Source organism: Bubalus bubalis, chromosome 7 (genome assembly GCF_019923935.1).
Source record: "Bubalus bubalis isolate 160015118507 breed Murrah chromosome 7, NDDB_SH_1, whole genome shotgun sequence".
Lineage (NCBI taxonomy): Eukaryota > Metazoa > Chordata > Mammalia > Artiodactyla > Bovidae > Bubalus > Bubalus bubalis.
The window spans coordinates 28,880,485-28,895,288 of NC_059163.1; the positions used below are offsets into that span (position 1 = coordinate 28,880,485).

The 14,804-nt window shown below is 38.1% G+C and overlaps 1 protein-coding gene across 1 annotated transcript in view; it reads right to left on the minus strand.

The window, feature by feature from the left end:
- The window catches only part of LOC102411166 (alpha-fetoprotein-like), a 36,695-nt gene that overhangs the window by 10,434 nt on the left and 11,457 nt on the right, over positions 1-14,804 (minus strand). The window contains 5 exon segments of the mRNA XM_025289912.3: positions 1,162-1,259; positions 3,072-3,204; positions 4,625-4,839; positions 12,210-12,339; positions 13,509-13,606. Coding sequence (XP_025145697.3) covers positions 1,162-1,259; positions 3,072-3,204; positions 4,625-4,839; positions 12,210-12,339; positions 13,509-13,606 — 674 coding nt within the window.

Genomic DNA, 14,804 nt, shown 5'->3' on the forward strand with positions numbered 1-14,804 from the left:
TCCTTAAACTACTCATTAACAAACACAATAGTTAAAAGAAAATGAAAACAAATATTCTGTCTGAAATGAGAATAATTTCTCTGGTTCCATTGTTCCAGTCATTTAAGTTCAACATTATGGACACTGTATCAAACTGAATTTTTCCCCAGTACTCTGCTTCTAAGTAGACTGTACTGCTGCTGCTGCTGCTAAGTTGCTTCAGTCGTGTCTGACTCTGTGTGACTCCAGAGACGGCAACCCACCAGGCTCCCCCGTCCCTGGGATTCTCCAGGCAAGAACACTGGAGTGGGTTGCCATTTCTTTCTCTGATGCATGAAAGTGGAAAGTGAAAGTGAAGTCGCTCAGTCGTGTCTGACTATACTAGTAAGATCTTAAACATTACTGAAAATTAGCTTATTTTTGATACTTAATCTTTAACATGGGCTTCTCAAGTGTCTCAGTGGGTAAAGAATCCATCTGTAATGCAGGAGACCCAGACAGACTTGGGTTCAATGCCTGGGTTGGGAAGATTCCCTGGAGAAGGGCATGGCAAACAATTCCAGTATTCTTGCCTAGAAAATCCCATGGAAAGAGGAGCCTGGTGGGCTACAGTTCGTAGGGTCTCAAAGAGTTGGACACAATTGAAGCAACTGAGCACACATGCATACAATCTTTGACAGAAATGGGATTTGCCAGGCTCTCTGCACACAGAGTTTTTTTGTGCACTCCCTCTGACTAATAACTAAGGTATCCATTTATTTCCTCTCTTGATGGTGAAAATACTGTAGTGCTATGGTGACCTGACTTGAAACTGACAAAGCAACCCTAGATTAGATTTCTATTGCAGCCTTCACTCCAAATTGCAGGCAAAGCCCCAAGCTAAATGTACAGGTGAAAGGTAGAGGCTCCTATGAGATTGCAGAAGGGGGGTCAGGGCCTGCTGGCTCCCTAACCTCTGGGCATTGATTGGAATCTGGAAACTGGACCAAAAAGCAAAGTAAAAGCACACAAGGTTATGTAGTCAAGTATCTCATCGAGATAAGGATAGCTGGGTTAATTTGGAACTGAGTTTTTCCTTGGCCTCTGAGGCTTTAAGGTTGAACATAGACTCTTAGCAACTCTTAGCAGCAAAAGTTAACAAACACTAACAAGCATAATCTGGACAATATCTTAGAAGCATACCTGTCGTGAAAGTTACTATCTCCTAATTTCTCACGTAAATCACACTGATTTTTCACATGCTCATGGCTTTCACGAACCACTCTTTGAAACATCCCTTCCTGAAAAATAAAGATAATCAGTGTTTGCCTATTGCGACAATATATCTTGAGGTTAGATTGCAAAATCATCTTCTGTAATAGTTTAATGTAACTGTTTTACTAAACCCAGGGTTTTATTTACTCAGTGAGTTTGGAAATGTTGAGAAAACACATTTTGCTATAACAGGAATGGCCATGTACTTTGTGGAGAAAAAAAGTGGGACAACCAGATTGATATTTAGTTTCCTCTGATGTGAACTCATTTGTGGGTTTAAATGGCATATTTTACAAGTATGAAGCTAGTCTTTCATCAAGCCAGAAAGAGATCCTTAAAAGTAATTTATAGATCAAAGTTCAATTGATCAGAATATGTGTGTATATATTGGTTATTTTTAATAACACAGCATTTTTATGTAAACAGTACAGATATGGAGATATGGATGTAGATATAGAAATGTAGATACATATTAAGAAGTACGGTTTAATAAAAACACGTGCCGGATGTGAAGCACTACACAAATACATATTGAAGGAAATCACATGGAATTCTCAGAGCTAAATACAAATTGAAAAAGTTCTTGAACAGTGCAAATAAAATCCCAGTGGGAAGATACAATTGGCCTTGCAGACTGAGCTCTTTGCTAGGAACACTGGTTATCATCTTAAGTAATCAGACCCAGTCCACCTGATCCTAATAAGCAGTGTTCAACAGTAAAAACTTTACCCAATTTGCAAACTGTTCATCTGGATTTAACCCTTCTTGCCTGAGTGGCATTGGACTAGTCACTTGAACCTTCTGCAACCCAATACTTTCATCTATAAAGTGTAGCTAGTACTTCTGCCATTACCTATCTTACCAAGCTGCCGTGAGAATAAAATAGGACACTGGTTGTAACGCTACTTTGTAAACTCTAAACACCCATCCTCCTAGAAGGGGCTATTATCATAGTAAGGGTGATTGTGAAATCTACAGGTGATGCATTGAAATGTTGCTAACCAGATCGTCTAGGATCCAGTGCCTGATGATCTGAGGTGGAGCGGATGTAATAAAAACAGAAGTAGAGTGCACATTAAGTGTAATGGGCTTGAATCATCCTAACCATCTCCCCCCACCTCCCCACCACGCCGGTTCATGGAAAAATTGTCTTCCATGAAGTGGGTCCCTGGTGCCAAAAAGGTCGGGGACCACTGTTAACCTACAGAAGTCTAAATCACCTTCATTTAGATTTCTCTCCAAGAACAGGAAGATGCCAGATGTACCTGCTTGGACTCAGATAGAACAAGAAATGCCTTCGCCCTCTATCCCCACCTCTCTGTAAAGGCACAAGCCACTCATTAGCATAACAAAAGCCAGACCCTCCTGGCTCCTGGTAAGCTGTGAATGACATCACCTGGTCAGAGATTTGTAAGGTCACCTGCTTTTTCATGTCAACTGCACAACAGGAGACACTGCCTGCAAACAGTATGCTTTCTGGCTTGAAATAGGGACAGTGTCCAGGCCTGCTTGGTGGAAATGGTCAACCTTCCCTCACCCTAACAGACTATGCTTTCATGCTACCTGCTACCAGGCCAAGCAAACTTAAAAGAGAAAATTGCACAGAGAATGTTTCATAAAACACAGAATGTATAAGGCAGTGACTCACACAGAGAGTCGCTGCTGTGTAATGACGTGACCTTCGGTTTAGGCGGAAATCGTAGTTTGTGTGTAGTGCTTGCAAGCAGAACGTGCATAATTATCTTATAAAAGCATGGCACTACTAGCGGCACTGGACTTTTCTCTATTTGTAATCACACCACAAGTATGAGAAATAGGTTTCTATAAAAGGAATTTACCCCATGGCTAGAGCATTCCAGAGGATTTTCTAATTTACAGCATTTTCCCAGTAAATTTTGATATACTGTATCCACTCTTAAAATGACTGGAACTGCCAACTCTGGGTGTCTTCTTGAGTATTCATAAAGAAACCTGTTTCCACATAAAGCAAATTAGAGAGTAAACAGTAAGTTTCTGAAGTCATAATTTTCTTTCAAAAGCCATCTATGCAATGTATTCAATATTTTAACTGACTTTAAGGTATTTGAAAATTTTGGGTGACTGGCAGGGAGGGTTTTCTGGCTATGTTTTGAGCTAAGGAAACCAAATCAATAAAATTACATGATTTTTCCAAAGTCACACAGCAGTGAGGGGCAGATTCAAACTTGAACCTAAAATATTCTGATAACCTTTAGTTCTTGGCTCAGGGTCTCTCCTTACTGTTACTAGAAATTCATTTCAAGTGTGTAGATGAGAACATTTTTCCTAATGACCTTTGAGGCTAGATTTTATAAATATTACAATTTTTGTAAGTATTAAATCACCATCTTCCCCTTGTCCATAATCTATTCCTTCTTCTGGGTTACAAGAAAGAGAAATTTGGACTATAGAATACTTCTAAAGGAATCATAAAATTGCAGGAGGGACCTTTGGAGTGCCTTAAGGAGGGACCTTATCTAACTGCCTCAGTTTATAGTTGGAACCTAGAAGCCTGGGGAAATTAAATGGCTTGAACTGCATTTCAAAGCAGATGCATGACTGAATTAGACTGGAACTCAGGTCTCCCAACTCACAGACTAATGTGATTTCCATTAAGTTGTGCCTATCCACTTTTTCAGTACCAAATGCAAGTCTAGGGAAAGTGAGTTCAGATAGTAACATTTACTTTTATAAGCCAATGTCAAATGTAATTGCAGAAATATAGCTAACGTCACTCAACAGAAAACTTTGAAGAAAACTCAAATTTTTATGCTTTGTTAGAATTTAGTTGCTCCAAATAATACTTTACGCAGTAACTTTGGAAATATTTCAATCACACAATAATACTATCTTAATATTGCATCTTGAAATCAGTTTGCTTTATGACCCGAATAATTTGTACTTCTTCATGGGCACCAGAGATGTTAGCATTCCATCTCTTTAATCTTGAAATGCTGTGCAATGGCTTTGATAGTAGGTATTAAAATAATCAGAAGAGCTGGCCATACTAATCTCTGAGGCCCTTACTTAAACATGACTCTAAGTCTCTCAAAGCAAAGCTTGCACACACTTGACACTCACTTTGTTTTTAAAAATTCCTATATTGGTTGTCTACATTTAGAACTCAAGAGACCTTCAACCTCCCTCCAAATGCAGTTGATCCAACCACCCAAAGCCTACATTCCCAGATGGCCACAAGCAGCTAGAGCCAAATAGTAGCTGCCACCTTGGATTCCACAGAGCATATCTTCTTGGCCATTTAACCATTGACTGATATTGACTATCCTCTGCCATCATTCAAGTTTGCAACTTCTCCCAAAGAATCCATAACTACAATATCCCTTTATTAAGGTTTTACAAAATGCCTTATTACCCTTGTAGGAAGAAATCTTGCTTGTCAGTGAATTGTTTGCATACAGACTGATCCTCTGTAAACCTGCGAAGGGGCAGGGATGAGAGATCAGGTTTGTTGTCGTTTTCTGAGTTGATAATGCATTCTCCACGGAATGGTTCTGGCAGTTCACAGCATGGAGTGAATTTGCTAGACAGAATAGCCTGTTTAGAGCAGATGTAGTTCATAAGCTGACTCTATAAAACAGAAAGGGAATTAGTTATTTTTGATGACTTCATTCTGAACATATTTATTTTTATTGAGAAAAGCAGAGAAAAACTTAGCCTTATATTGCTTTTTTCTTGGCAAACTGAAAGACCAGAAAGGCCATTTATACTGACTCTTTCTAGTAAGAAAGCTTCTCTACTTTCTTACTGTGAGAGTCTCACAGCTCTCAAAGAACTTAAAGGAAGACAGATTGCATTACTGTTTTCAAGTTTAGCCCAACAAAATACAAATAAAAAGTTTTATCACTTGCTATTGTTATTGTTTTAGGATCCCAGTTGAGAAAACATTTGGTCCCTGTCATTTTCTATATACATTATCATAATATTACTATTACACTTACATATTTACTTATATGTTAAAAGTAGAAGTAAAAGTATTAGTCGCTCAGTTGTGCCCAACTCTTTGCCACCCCATGGACTGTAGGCCACCAGGCCCCTCTGTTCATGGAATTCTCCAGGCAAGAATACTGGAGAAGGGTAGACATTGCCTTCTCCAGGGAATCTTCCTGATGGCAAGAATACACAGAAGAACTATACAAAAAAAATCTTCATGACCCAGATAACCACAATGGTGTGACCACTCACCTTGAGTTAGATATCCTGGAAAGAGAAGTCAAGTGGGCCTTAGGAAGCATCACTATGAACAAAGCTAGTGGAGGTGATGGAATTCCAGTTGAGTTATTTCAAATCCTAAAAGATGATGCTGTGAAAGTGCTGCACTCAATATGCCAACAAATCTGGAAAACTCAGTAGTGGCCACAGGACTGGAAAAGGTCAGTTTTCATTCCAATCCCAAAGAAAGGCAATGCCAAAGAATGCTCAAACTACTACGCAATTGCACTCATATCACACACTAGCAAAGTAATGCTCAAAATTCTCCAAGCCAGGCTTCAACAGTACATGAACCGTGAACCTCCAGATGTTCAAACTGGATTTAGAAAAGGCAGAGGAACCAGAGATCAAACTGCCAACATCCGTTGGCTCATCAAAAAAGGAAGAAGGTTCCAGAAAAACATCTATTTTGCCCTATTGACTACTCCAAAGCCTTTGACTGTGTGGATCACAATAAACTGTAGAAAATTCTGAAAGAGATGGGAATACCAGACCACCTGACCTTCCTCCTGAGAAATCTGTATGCAGGTCAAGAAGCAGCAGTTAGAACTGGACATGGAACAACATACTGGTTCCAAATAGGGAAAGAAGTACGTCAGGGTGTATATTGTCACTCTGCTTACTTAACTTATATGCAGAGAACATCATTCAAAATGCCAGGCTTGCCAGGAGAAGTGTCAGTAACCTCAGTTATGTAGATGACACCACCCTTATGGCAGAAAGCAAATAAGAACTAAAGAGTCTCTTGATGAAAGTGAAAGAAAAGAGTGAAAAAGCTGGCATAAAACTCAACATTCAGAAAACTAAGATCATGGCATCCAGTCCCATCACTTCTTAGCAAATAGATGGGGAAACAGTGGAAACAGTGACAGACGTTACTTTGGGGGCCTCTAAAATCACTGCAGATGGTGACTGCAGCCATGAAATTAGAAGATGCTTGCTCCTTGGAAGAAAAGCTATGGCCAACCTAGACGGCATATTAAAAAGCAGAGACATTACTTTATCAACAAAAGTCCATCTAGTCAAGGCTATAGTTTTTCTGGTAGTCATGTATGGATTTGAGAGTTGGACTACAAAGAAAGCTGAGCACCAAAGAACTGATACTTTTGAACTGTGGTGTTGAAGAAGACTCTTGAGAGTCCCTTGGACTGCAAGGAGATCCAACCAGTCCATTCTAAAGGAAATCAGTCCTGAATATTCGTTGGAAGGACTGAAGTTGGAGATGAAATACTTTGGCCACCTGATGCGAAGAACCGACTCATTGGAAAAGACCCTGATGCTGGGAATGATTGAAGGCAGGAGGAGAAGGGGATGACAGAGGATGAGATAGTTGGATGGCATCATCGACAGAATGGACATGAGTTTGAGTAGGCTCCCGGGGTTGGTGATGGATAGGGAGGCCTGGCGTGCTGCAGTCCATGGTGTCGCAAAGAGTTGGACACAACTGAGTGACTGAACTGAACTGAACGCACACACACACACAAATTAGTACATGTATATATGAGCAAACTAATCTCTACACTTAAGGAACTCACAGGTCTAGTTGGAGAGTTTAAATAATTAAACAACAAAACAATGCATTATAAAATAAATTGTTAGAGAAATATGTATATTATACTTTGAATGAGAAAAGAGAGATTGCAATTCCAACCTGATAAAATTAGAGTAAAGATCTTGAATGATTTCAGTCTTGAATGACAAATATAAGTTAGTTGGAAACAAATGGAGAGAAAAAAGCATACTAGAATTATCCATATTTGTCTATAAAGAGTCTTAGAGGTGAAGACCATGACATACTTGGGAAATGATATATATTAGGATATTTCAAACTTACTGGGAATATTTAGTTGAGATAAAGATCAAGGGATCAGGAGAGAAGGAGAATGTACCAAAAGTCTAGATCTGAGAGTGGTAAGTAAAAGTTGCATTATTGGGTCAGGTTGAGATCAATAGGGAGAATGTCTACATTAGTTAGGAGACAAGCCTGCCCTCAGTGGCTTACTAGGATCAAATCTGTTTCAATAAAGTCCTGTTGAAAGGGGAGGCATTGGGCAGTACTTCTGGCAACAAGGCTGGCAAAGGCTCTGTCATCATCCACCTATAGATTCTAACATTGCCCTCAGATTGGGAGTGTTTTGGCCAGGAGATTGTATAGGCCAGGCCGAGAAATGACATTGGAAAAGACACACTAGTAAAGTCCCTGATGCTGTGAAAGACTGAAGGCAAAAAGAGAAGGGGCAGCAGAGGATGAGATAGTTAGATGGCATCACTGACTCAACAGACATCAATTTGAGCAAACTCCAGGAGCTGGTGAAGAACAGAGGAGCCTGCCATACTGCAGTCCATGGGGTTGCAAAGAGTTGGACAAGACTTAGCAACTGAAAAACAACAACAAAAGAAATGACATAAATCACTTCTGACTCAGTTCAGTTCAGTTCAGTCGCTCAATCATGTCCGACTCTTTGCGACCCCATGAATCACAGCACGCCAGGCCTCCCTGTCCATCACCATCTCCTGGGGTTCACTCAGACTCATGTCCATCGAGTCGGTGATGCTATCCAGCCATCTCATCCTCTATCGTCCCCTTTTCCTCCTGCCCCCAATCCTTCCCAGCATCAGAGTCATTTCCAATGAGTCAACTCTTCGCATGCTCCACCTATTTGTAAGACTGGAATAGTCTTACTCCATTTTCCAAGAACACTATCTTGGGAAAGAATAATAAATTAAACAATCCTTTTGCAAAACTGATTAATTAAAAGGATAAGGAGGTAGAGTTACATAATTGATGTTTTTAGTTATCCAATAATAATATTGTCAGGCAGAACTCTATTCCTAAATGAGAAAAAACTAGTGAAGGAGAAGTTTTAAAGGAAAGCGTATATTTCAAGCCCTGACAAAAATAAGGACAGTTGAGTCTCATTATTCACAGTAGTTATAAACACTGAATTCGTGAATATTAAATCATCTGCCCTAGAGGAAAAAGAGGATAAAGTTTCTACAAGTCTCTGGGCACATGTTCATCAACAAATCAAGACATAACCCTTGTTTTGTGTATGTTTCTGTTTTAAAACTCCTTATTTAATATACAGCAGTCCTCCCATCCCTGTTTACTGCAGGGGAGACACTCCAATATCCCCTAGTGGATGCCTAAAGCTGCAGATAGTACCAAACCTTCTATATTTTTTCCTGTACATGCATGCATATGATAAAGTTTAATTTATAAATTAGGCACAGTAAGAGATTAACAAAAGTAACATAATAAAATTATAGCAATATAATGTAATAAAAGTTACGTGAATGTGGTCTCTCTCAAAATACCTAATTGTTCAATTTTAATGCCTTTTCTATCTTAACTAACTAAGCACTTATCATGAACTGTAGCCAAAACTTTGGCAGTTTGATGTGTGACAACAAAACTAACACGAATTTATTTTTCCTTCTTCACAATTTCACAGATAAAAGATTTGTTCTTACCATAGATCTTGGTGACCTCAGCATATGATTTTCTTTCTTTCCCTATTAAGGAGAACTTTCACCTTTCCACCTAAAGGATGCACTTTACAGCTTCTCTTTGGCCAGCATCACTACGCTTACCCACTAAGATCAATGTGTGACTTGAACCCAATCACCGTGATCCCAGGGCAGCCAATCTGGGGACCTATATGACTATCATGACTAACCCACAGGAAATGCTAGACAAAGAGATGATTCACATCCCAGATGAGATGGAACAAGATGGCACAAGATTTCATCTTGCTGATCAGAATGGTGCATAATTTAAATCTTAGGAATTGTTTATTTTTGGATTTTTCTGTTTACTATTTTCAGATGGAAGTTGACGATGGTTAACTGAAACCTTAGGAAGCAAAGCAAGAAGGAAGGGGGACTCCTGAGTATTGGCAATTTATTCACATTGAACTCACAGCCACTAACACTGTTACTTATGCATGAACAAAGCTTATTTAAAATATATAGTCTTTCTTCAAGGCACAACACAGCTTCTCGTGCTTAGGGACACTGGGAAATTCTTCAGTATTATATGCAGGGCCATTTTAAACAGCTAAATCATCAACAAAAATGCAGAAAACATGGCATTAAATGAACATTTCTTTACAGCATGAGAGCTACAATGGGAAGGCAGAGAGCATCGCCTTGTTCTATTGCAGCTGGAACCATGTGCATCAGACAACTTAAATTTCCACTGCTTTGAACATGCACAAGTTTCTGGGAATGACCACAGAGTGCTGTGAGTATTGATTTCGGGGTTACAAAAAAATTTTGGCATGAAGGTGAATTCACAAGGACAGAATTCATGAATAATGAAGATTAGCTGAGAAAACATTTAAATGAATCCATAACAGAAGAAATGGAGAAGCTGTCACACCAGGTTGTATCTCTATCCCTGTTCCAGCTTCCAGACAAACCCTCACAAAATAGATAGGTTACAGTAATATTTATTTCAGAGAATTCAAAAGGAAAAAAATTCTAATCCATTTCTTAGAAGTGAGCATAACTGGATACCAAAACCTGATCAAGTATGTGCCAAAAAAAAAAGTTCCAGATCCAGTTCACATTTAAACATAAATGCAAAAATTTGACTTATATATGTATAATATACATAGAGAACGGCAGAGAGAGAGAGAAAGGCTAGAGATAGAGTAAAATAAGATTGACTTGAGCAATGTAAAGATGGGCAAAAATGAATAAATCTTTTAAGATAATTCACCAATGGATAAGTCAAACAATATAAATCAAATGATCATCTTTAGGAGATAAAAGAATATTTACTAATGTTCAGAATCCACCCTAATTGAAACAAAGCAAAACGACCTCTAAAAAAGGATGAAAAATTACATGTAAACAATTTCTTTGTGAAGCCAATAACTCTAAACCTTTTACCTTTATAGTCTGGAATATGGCAGGTGCCAGAAGTAACCATAGTTATTTTATATTGGTTAGAATATTAGCCAATACTATTAAATAACTGGAGATGGTTCTAGTACATCTGTCACATGGTTTCAGCAGTTTAGTCACTAAGTCATGTCTGACTCTTGTGATCCCATTAACTGTAGCCCACCAGGCTCCTCTGTCCATGGGATTTCCCAGGCAAGAATACTGGACTGGGAGAAGGAACCCATTTCCTTCTCCAGGGGGTCTTTCTGACCCAGGAATTGAACCCAGGTCTCCTACATTGCAGGCAGATTCTTTGCTGATGGAGCTATGAGGGAATCCCATGTCTGTCACAGTATAGACTATAATGGAAGCTGTTCTCGAGTTACCAATTTGGAATAGGTATTGTTTATGTGTTAAAGGACTTAAGCAATTTTGTCTTATTTTAACAACCATGGATAGGCCTCAAAGTTCCCTGTAATTTCCCCCCAAATTCACATAATCTTCATGCAGACAGAAGTCTGAGAGCCTATCCTGAAGAGCCAGCAGGACTTCTAAGTGGGCAGGACAGTATTCCTTCCAGTATCAGTTGAGATTCTTGCCATTCAGAAACCACTCCAAGGAACAACTTCACATTGCCTGTCTCCAGGCTGGAATTCACAGTGGCAGCCACCGCCTTTACAACTGCTCAAGATGAACATGGCACTGACCTCGGCAAGTAATGGCCAGCTGCAACAGCTGCCAAGGAAAAGCTATGGCCTTAGCCCAACTCTCTGTTCTGGCAAAGTAAATATTTGAGGACTAAGAAGTCTAGGATTCTATTGAGTGTTCTAGTCAATGATTTTTCTATTTTAACTACAATTGTTACCCACATCTCTTAATCTGTTGTGTGCCTGTGTGCTTCAGTTGTGTCAGACTCTCTGTGACCCCATAGACTATAGCCCACCAGGCTCCTCTGTCCATGGAATTATCCAGCCTAGAATACTAGAGTGGGTTGCCATGCCCTCCTCCAGAGGATCTTCCTGCCCCAGGGATTGGACCCACATTTTCATCTCCTGCATTGCAGGCAGATTCTTTCCCCACTGAACAACCCAGGAATCTGTTGCGTAATGGGATTAAAATGGTTGGAGGTGGGGCTTCCTGCTCTTAAGAGAAAAGGATTTCTCTCTGAAATCATGTTATTCTTACTTTGCTTCTGCTTTATTTTTTAATTGTGATGAAAACTATTAGTTTTCAAACTTGCAGAATGGATAGGAACACGACTTGTATATGATTGTAATTTACTAAACCCTTATTGGGTTTTTAACAGCTACAATATTTTCCTTCTCTGGGGTTTTGAGACTTTATATTCGAACCTGGGGCAGATAAATCCTATGTTGCCCATGCCCCAGCCCTTGCCTCTTGTTGCCATATCTTTGTTTTGGTGGTTTCTTCTTCCCTCCAGGCTGATATGGCCTCAGGGTATAGTTTGCAATTATAGGACTTGCTAGAAATTCAAAGATGAATGAAATACAGTCACAATTTGGGAGGAAATTAACAGTCAACTCTAAAAATTTAAGAATAAAATAATAAAGTAAAGTAAGACAGATTGAGGAAGGAGGGAAAGGGAAGGAAGAAGGGTGATGGAGGGAGGGACAGAAAGAAAGAAAAAAATGTTGCATGAGAAGAGAAAAGAGAGGAGACATCATTCTACTGGTAATATTAAGAAGTAATAATTGCTCTTTAATATTTATTATATACCATATTTACATGGTATATATTAATTATATTTATAAATATTTATAATATTTATTTAAGAAATAAGTTGAGATGAGTTTTAAGAAAAGAGAAAATCTTACCCTGCCAAGTACACACACTACTGCATTTCCTTCACAGCATATCAGATGCAAATTTTTAAAATCCATGGACAGCTTGACAATTTCAGAAAAATTAGCTTTAGGTGGCTTTTTAGTCAACAGAACCAATTCCCTGGGGGGACAAAAGTGCATTTTTTAATTTTTTGATTCAATTCTTTCTAAAATTAGTCCTAGTTCAATGAGTAATCAAAAGAATAGAACTACATTTGCAAATGTAGGATGAAGATAGTTGCATATTATGTTTTCTATTTCTTCAGTGATCCAGAGCCATACAAAAATCTAAGTCACAAAATGAAAATTATTCAGTTCATAATTGTGTAAGTACGGTCATTGTCATTACTCAGATTATTGCTTAAAGAAGTTGAGTTGCTTGGACAAGTACTTTGGGAATTTATCTGACCTATTTCCAAATAAATTCTTTTCCATAAAGACATTAATTATAAAAGGTTTGGTTCTCCTTTGCCCCTCTCTGTTGACAACTGAACAACATCCCTGAAAGTTTTTTTGTTCTGTTGTTCTTTAGTCACTAAGCTATGTCCAATTCTTTTGTGACCCCAAGGACTGTAGCTTGCCAGGTCCTTCTGTCCATGGGATTTCCCAGGCAAGAATACTGGAGTGGGTTGCCATTCCTTCCTGACCCAGAGATCGAACCTCGTCTCCTCCTTGGCAGGAGGATTCTTTACCAATGAACCATGATAAACAGGCTTGCCTTATAAGAACTGAGCTTCCAGGCAATGTGATATTGTCCTAAAATGGGTAAGAAGGTAATATAAGGAAGATGCATGCATTCAGGGGTAAACAGAAACAAAATCTGGGCCAAGAAAGAGACACATTGAGTGACATCAAATTCTCCTCCCACCCCACACTCCTCTATTCCCACCCCAAAAAACACCACTCAATTTTTCTGTTTTTTTTTTGTGACATTAGAGCCAAAATCTTTCTTATCTTCCAAGAGAAAAATACCTTCTGTCCTCCAGCCTTAACCATACAGAACAACTAAGGGTATGAATCTGAATATAGAGAATCTTTTGTACACTGGAGAAGAGCCTTAAAAATTTGAGCTGCTGGAAGATATTAAGACAGGAGACAGTGAGTGGAGACAAGGACTGTGCAATATGAAGCATAGCCCAGGGTGCCCTGTTGAATAGCCGAGTAGCCCACCTGTAGAGAAAGGAACCAGGTTTGTGCTGAGAGACATTAGTGAACAAAAGATAGATGATTTTTCAATGAGTTCAATTGATCGAAAGCAGCAAAGTCCACAAATCTAAGTAAGTAACTTACACAGCTGTTGCTACTTTGTGGTTGAATCTAATCCCAATTTCACAAAAATGGTGATGCCTCAAAGATATTGCTCTAACGTACTTTCTGATGGGTTCCAGCTGTAATTAGAAAAATGACTCTTCAAAGAACTATGGTAATAAATGAAAAAGTTCACCTCATGGTTAGTAAATAAGAGAAAAAAAAAATCATGTATCTTCTCAAAATTAGAAAGTTTTTATTGTCTTACCTATGAGACCAAATGTAAAAGCATAATTTGGTGAAGGTTTTGTTTTCTTGTTGTTTTTTGGGTTTGTTTGTTTTTTACAAAATAGCACTCACTTCTCCAGAGATCGCTTGTCCCTTAACTTAGACATTTGATGTATAAATGAGAACAAGACAGTGAACAAACAAGAATCCAGAGAGCCTATAGAATAAATTTCAATAATGTCTTACAGTTGTATTTAGGTTTTATTCAAGTTACTAACCCTGTCATCTTGAACATGTCTTTAAATGCTTACTATAATATATGCTCCAGTTTTGCAATATAAATTAATGGAGTCCCCCAAAATCTTTATATTCTTTAACTCAGAATTTTGACTTTTGAAACTCTATTCCAAATAAATGTCTCTGAATAAACAAAAGTATAATTATGCAAAAAGAAGAACATGTATGCCTTGCTATGGTAGCAAAATTTTAGAGAAAAAATGTCTCAAAAGAATAGAGATGCCTAAGTGAATAATGGCACATTATTCTTGAAAAGATGTACACTTTTAATGTAAAGTACATATGTTTAAGTTTCTATTCAAAACTGTATATTCAATTTGGTCACAAGAATGTACAAAATAAAACCTGTGAATGAAAAAAAATGAATAAAAATAAATATACTGAAATTAGTATCTCTGTGTGGTGAGAATATAAGTAACATTTAAACATTTCAGATAGCTCTATATATTGACTTAAAACATTATATTGACCATATATTAATTTTACTTTGGGTAACAATATCTTACAATGCATTTTTAAAGAACAAATTAAAAATGCATACAGAGGCAATATTCAAATCACAAATCTGGCACTATGATAATATTTATACTTTATAATTAATTATAAGTACAATTATTATTTTATTTTTATTTTGTTGTGTTGCACTTATTTGAAATCAAACACAAATAAGGTTATTCTCTTCTTCACAAGAGAGTCTGTGAAGGCTTAACTCATAAAGCATATTCTGTGATCAAAGACATCACTTTAACATGACTGACTATGCAGTCTTCTCTGGGTAAGGACTAAGAACTGGGAACAGACATTCTGGAGGCA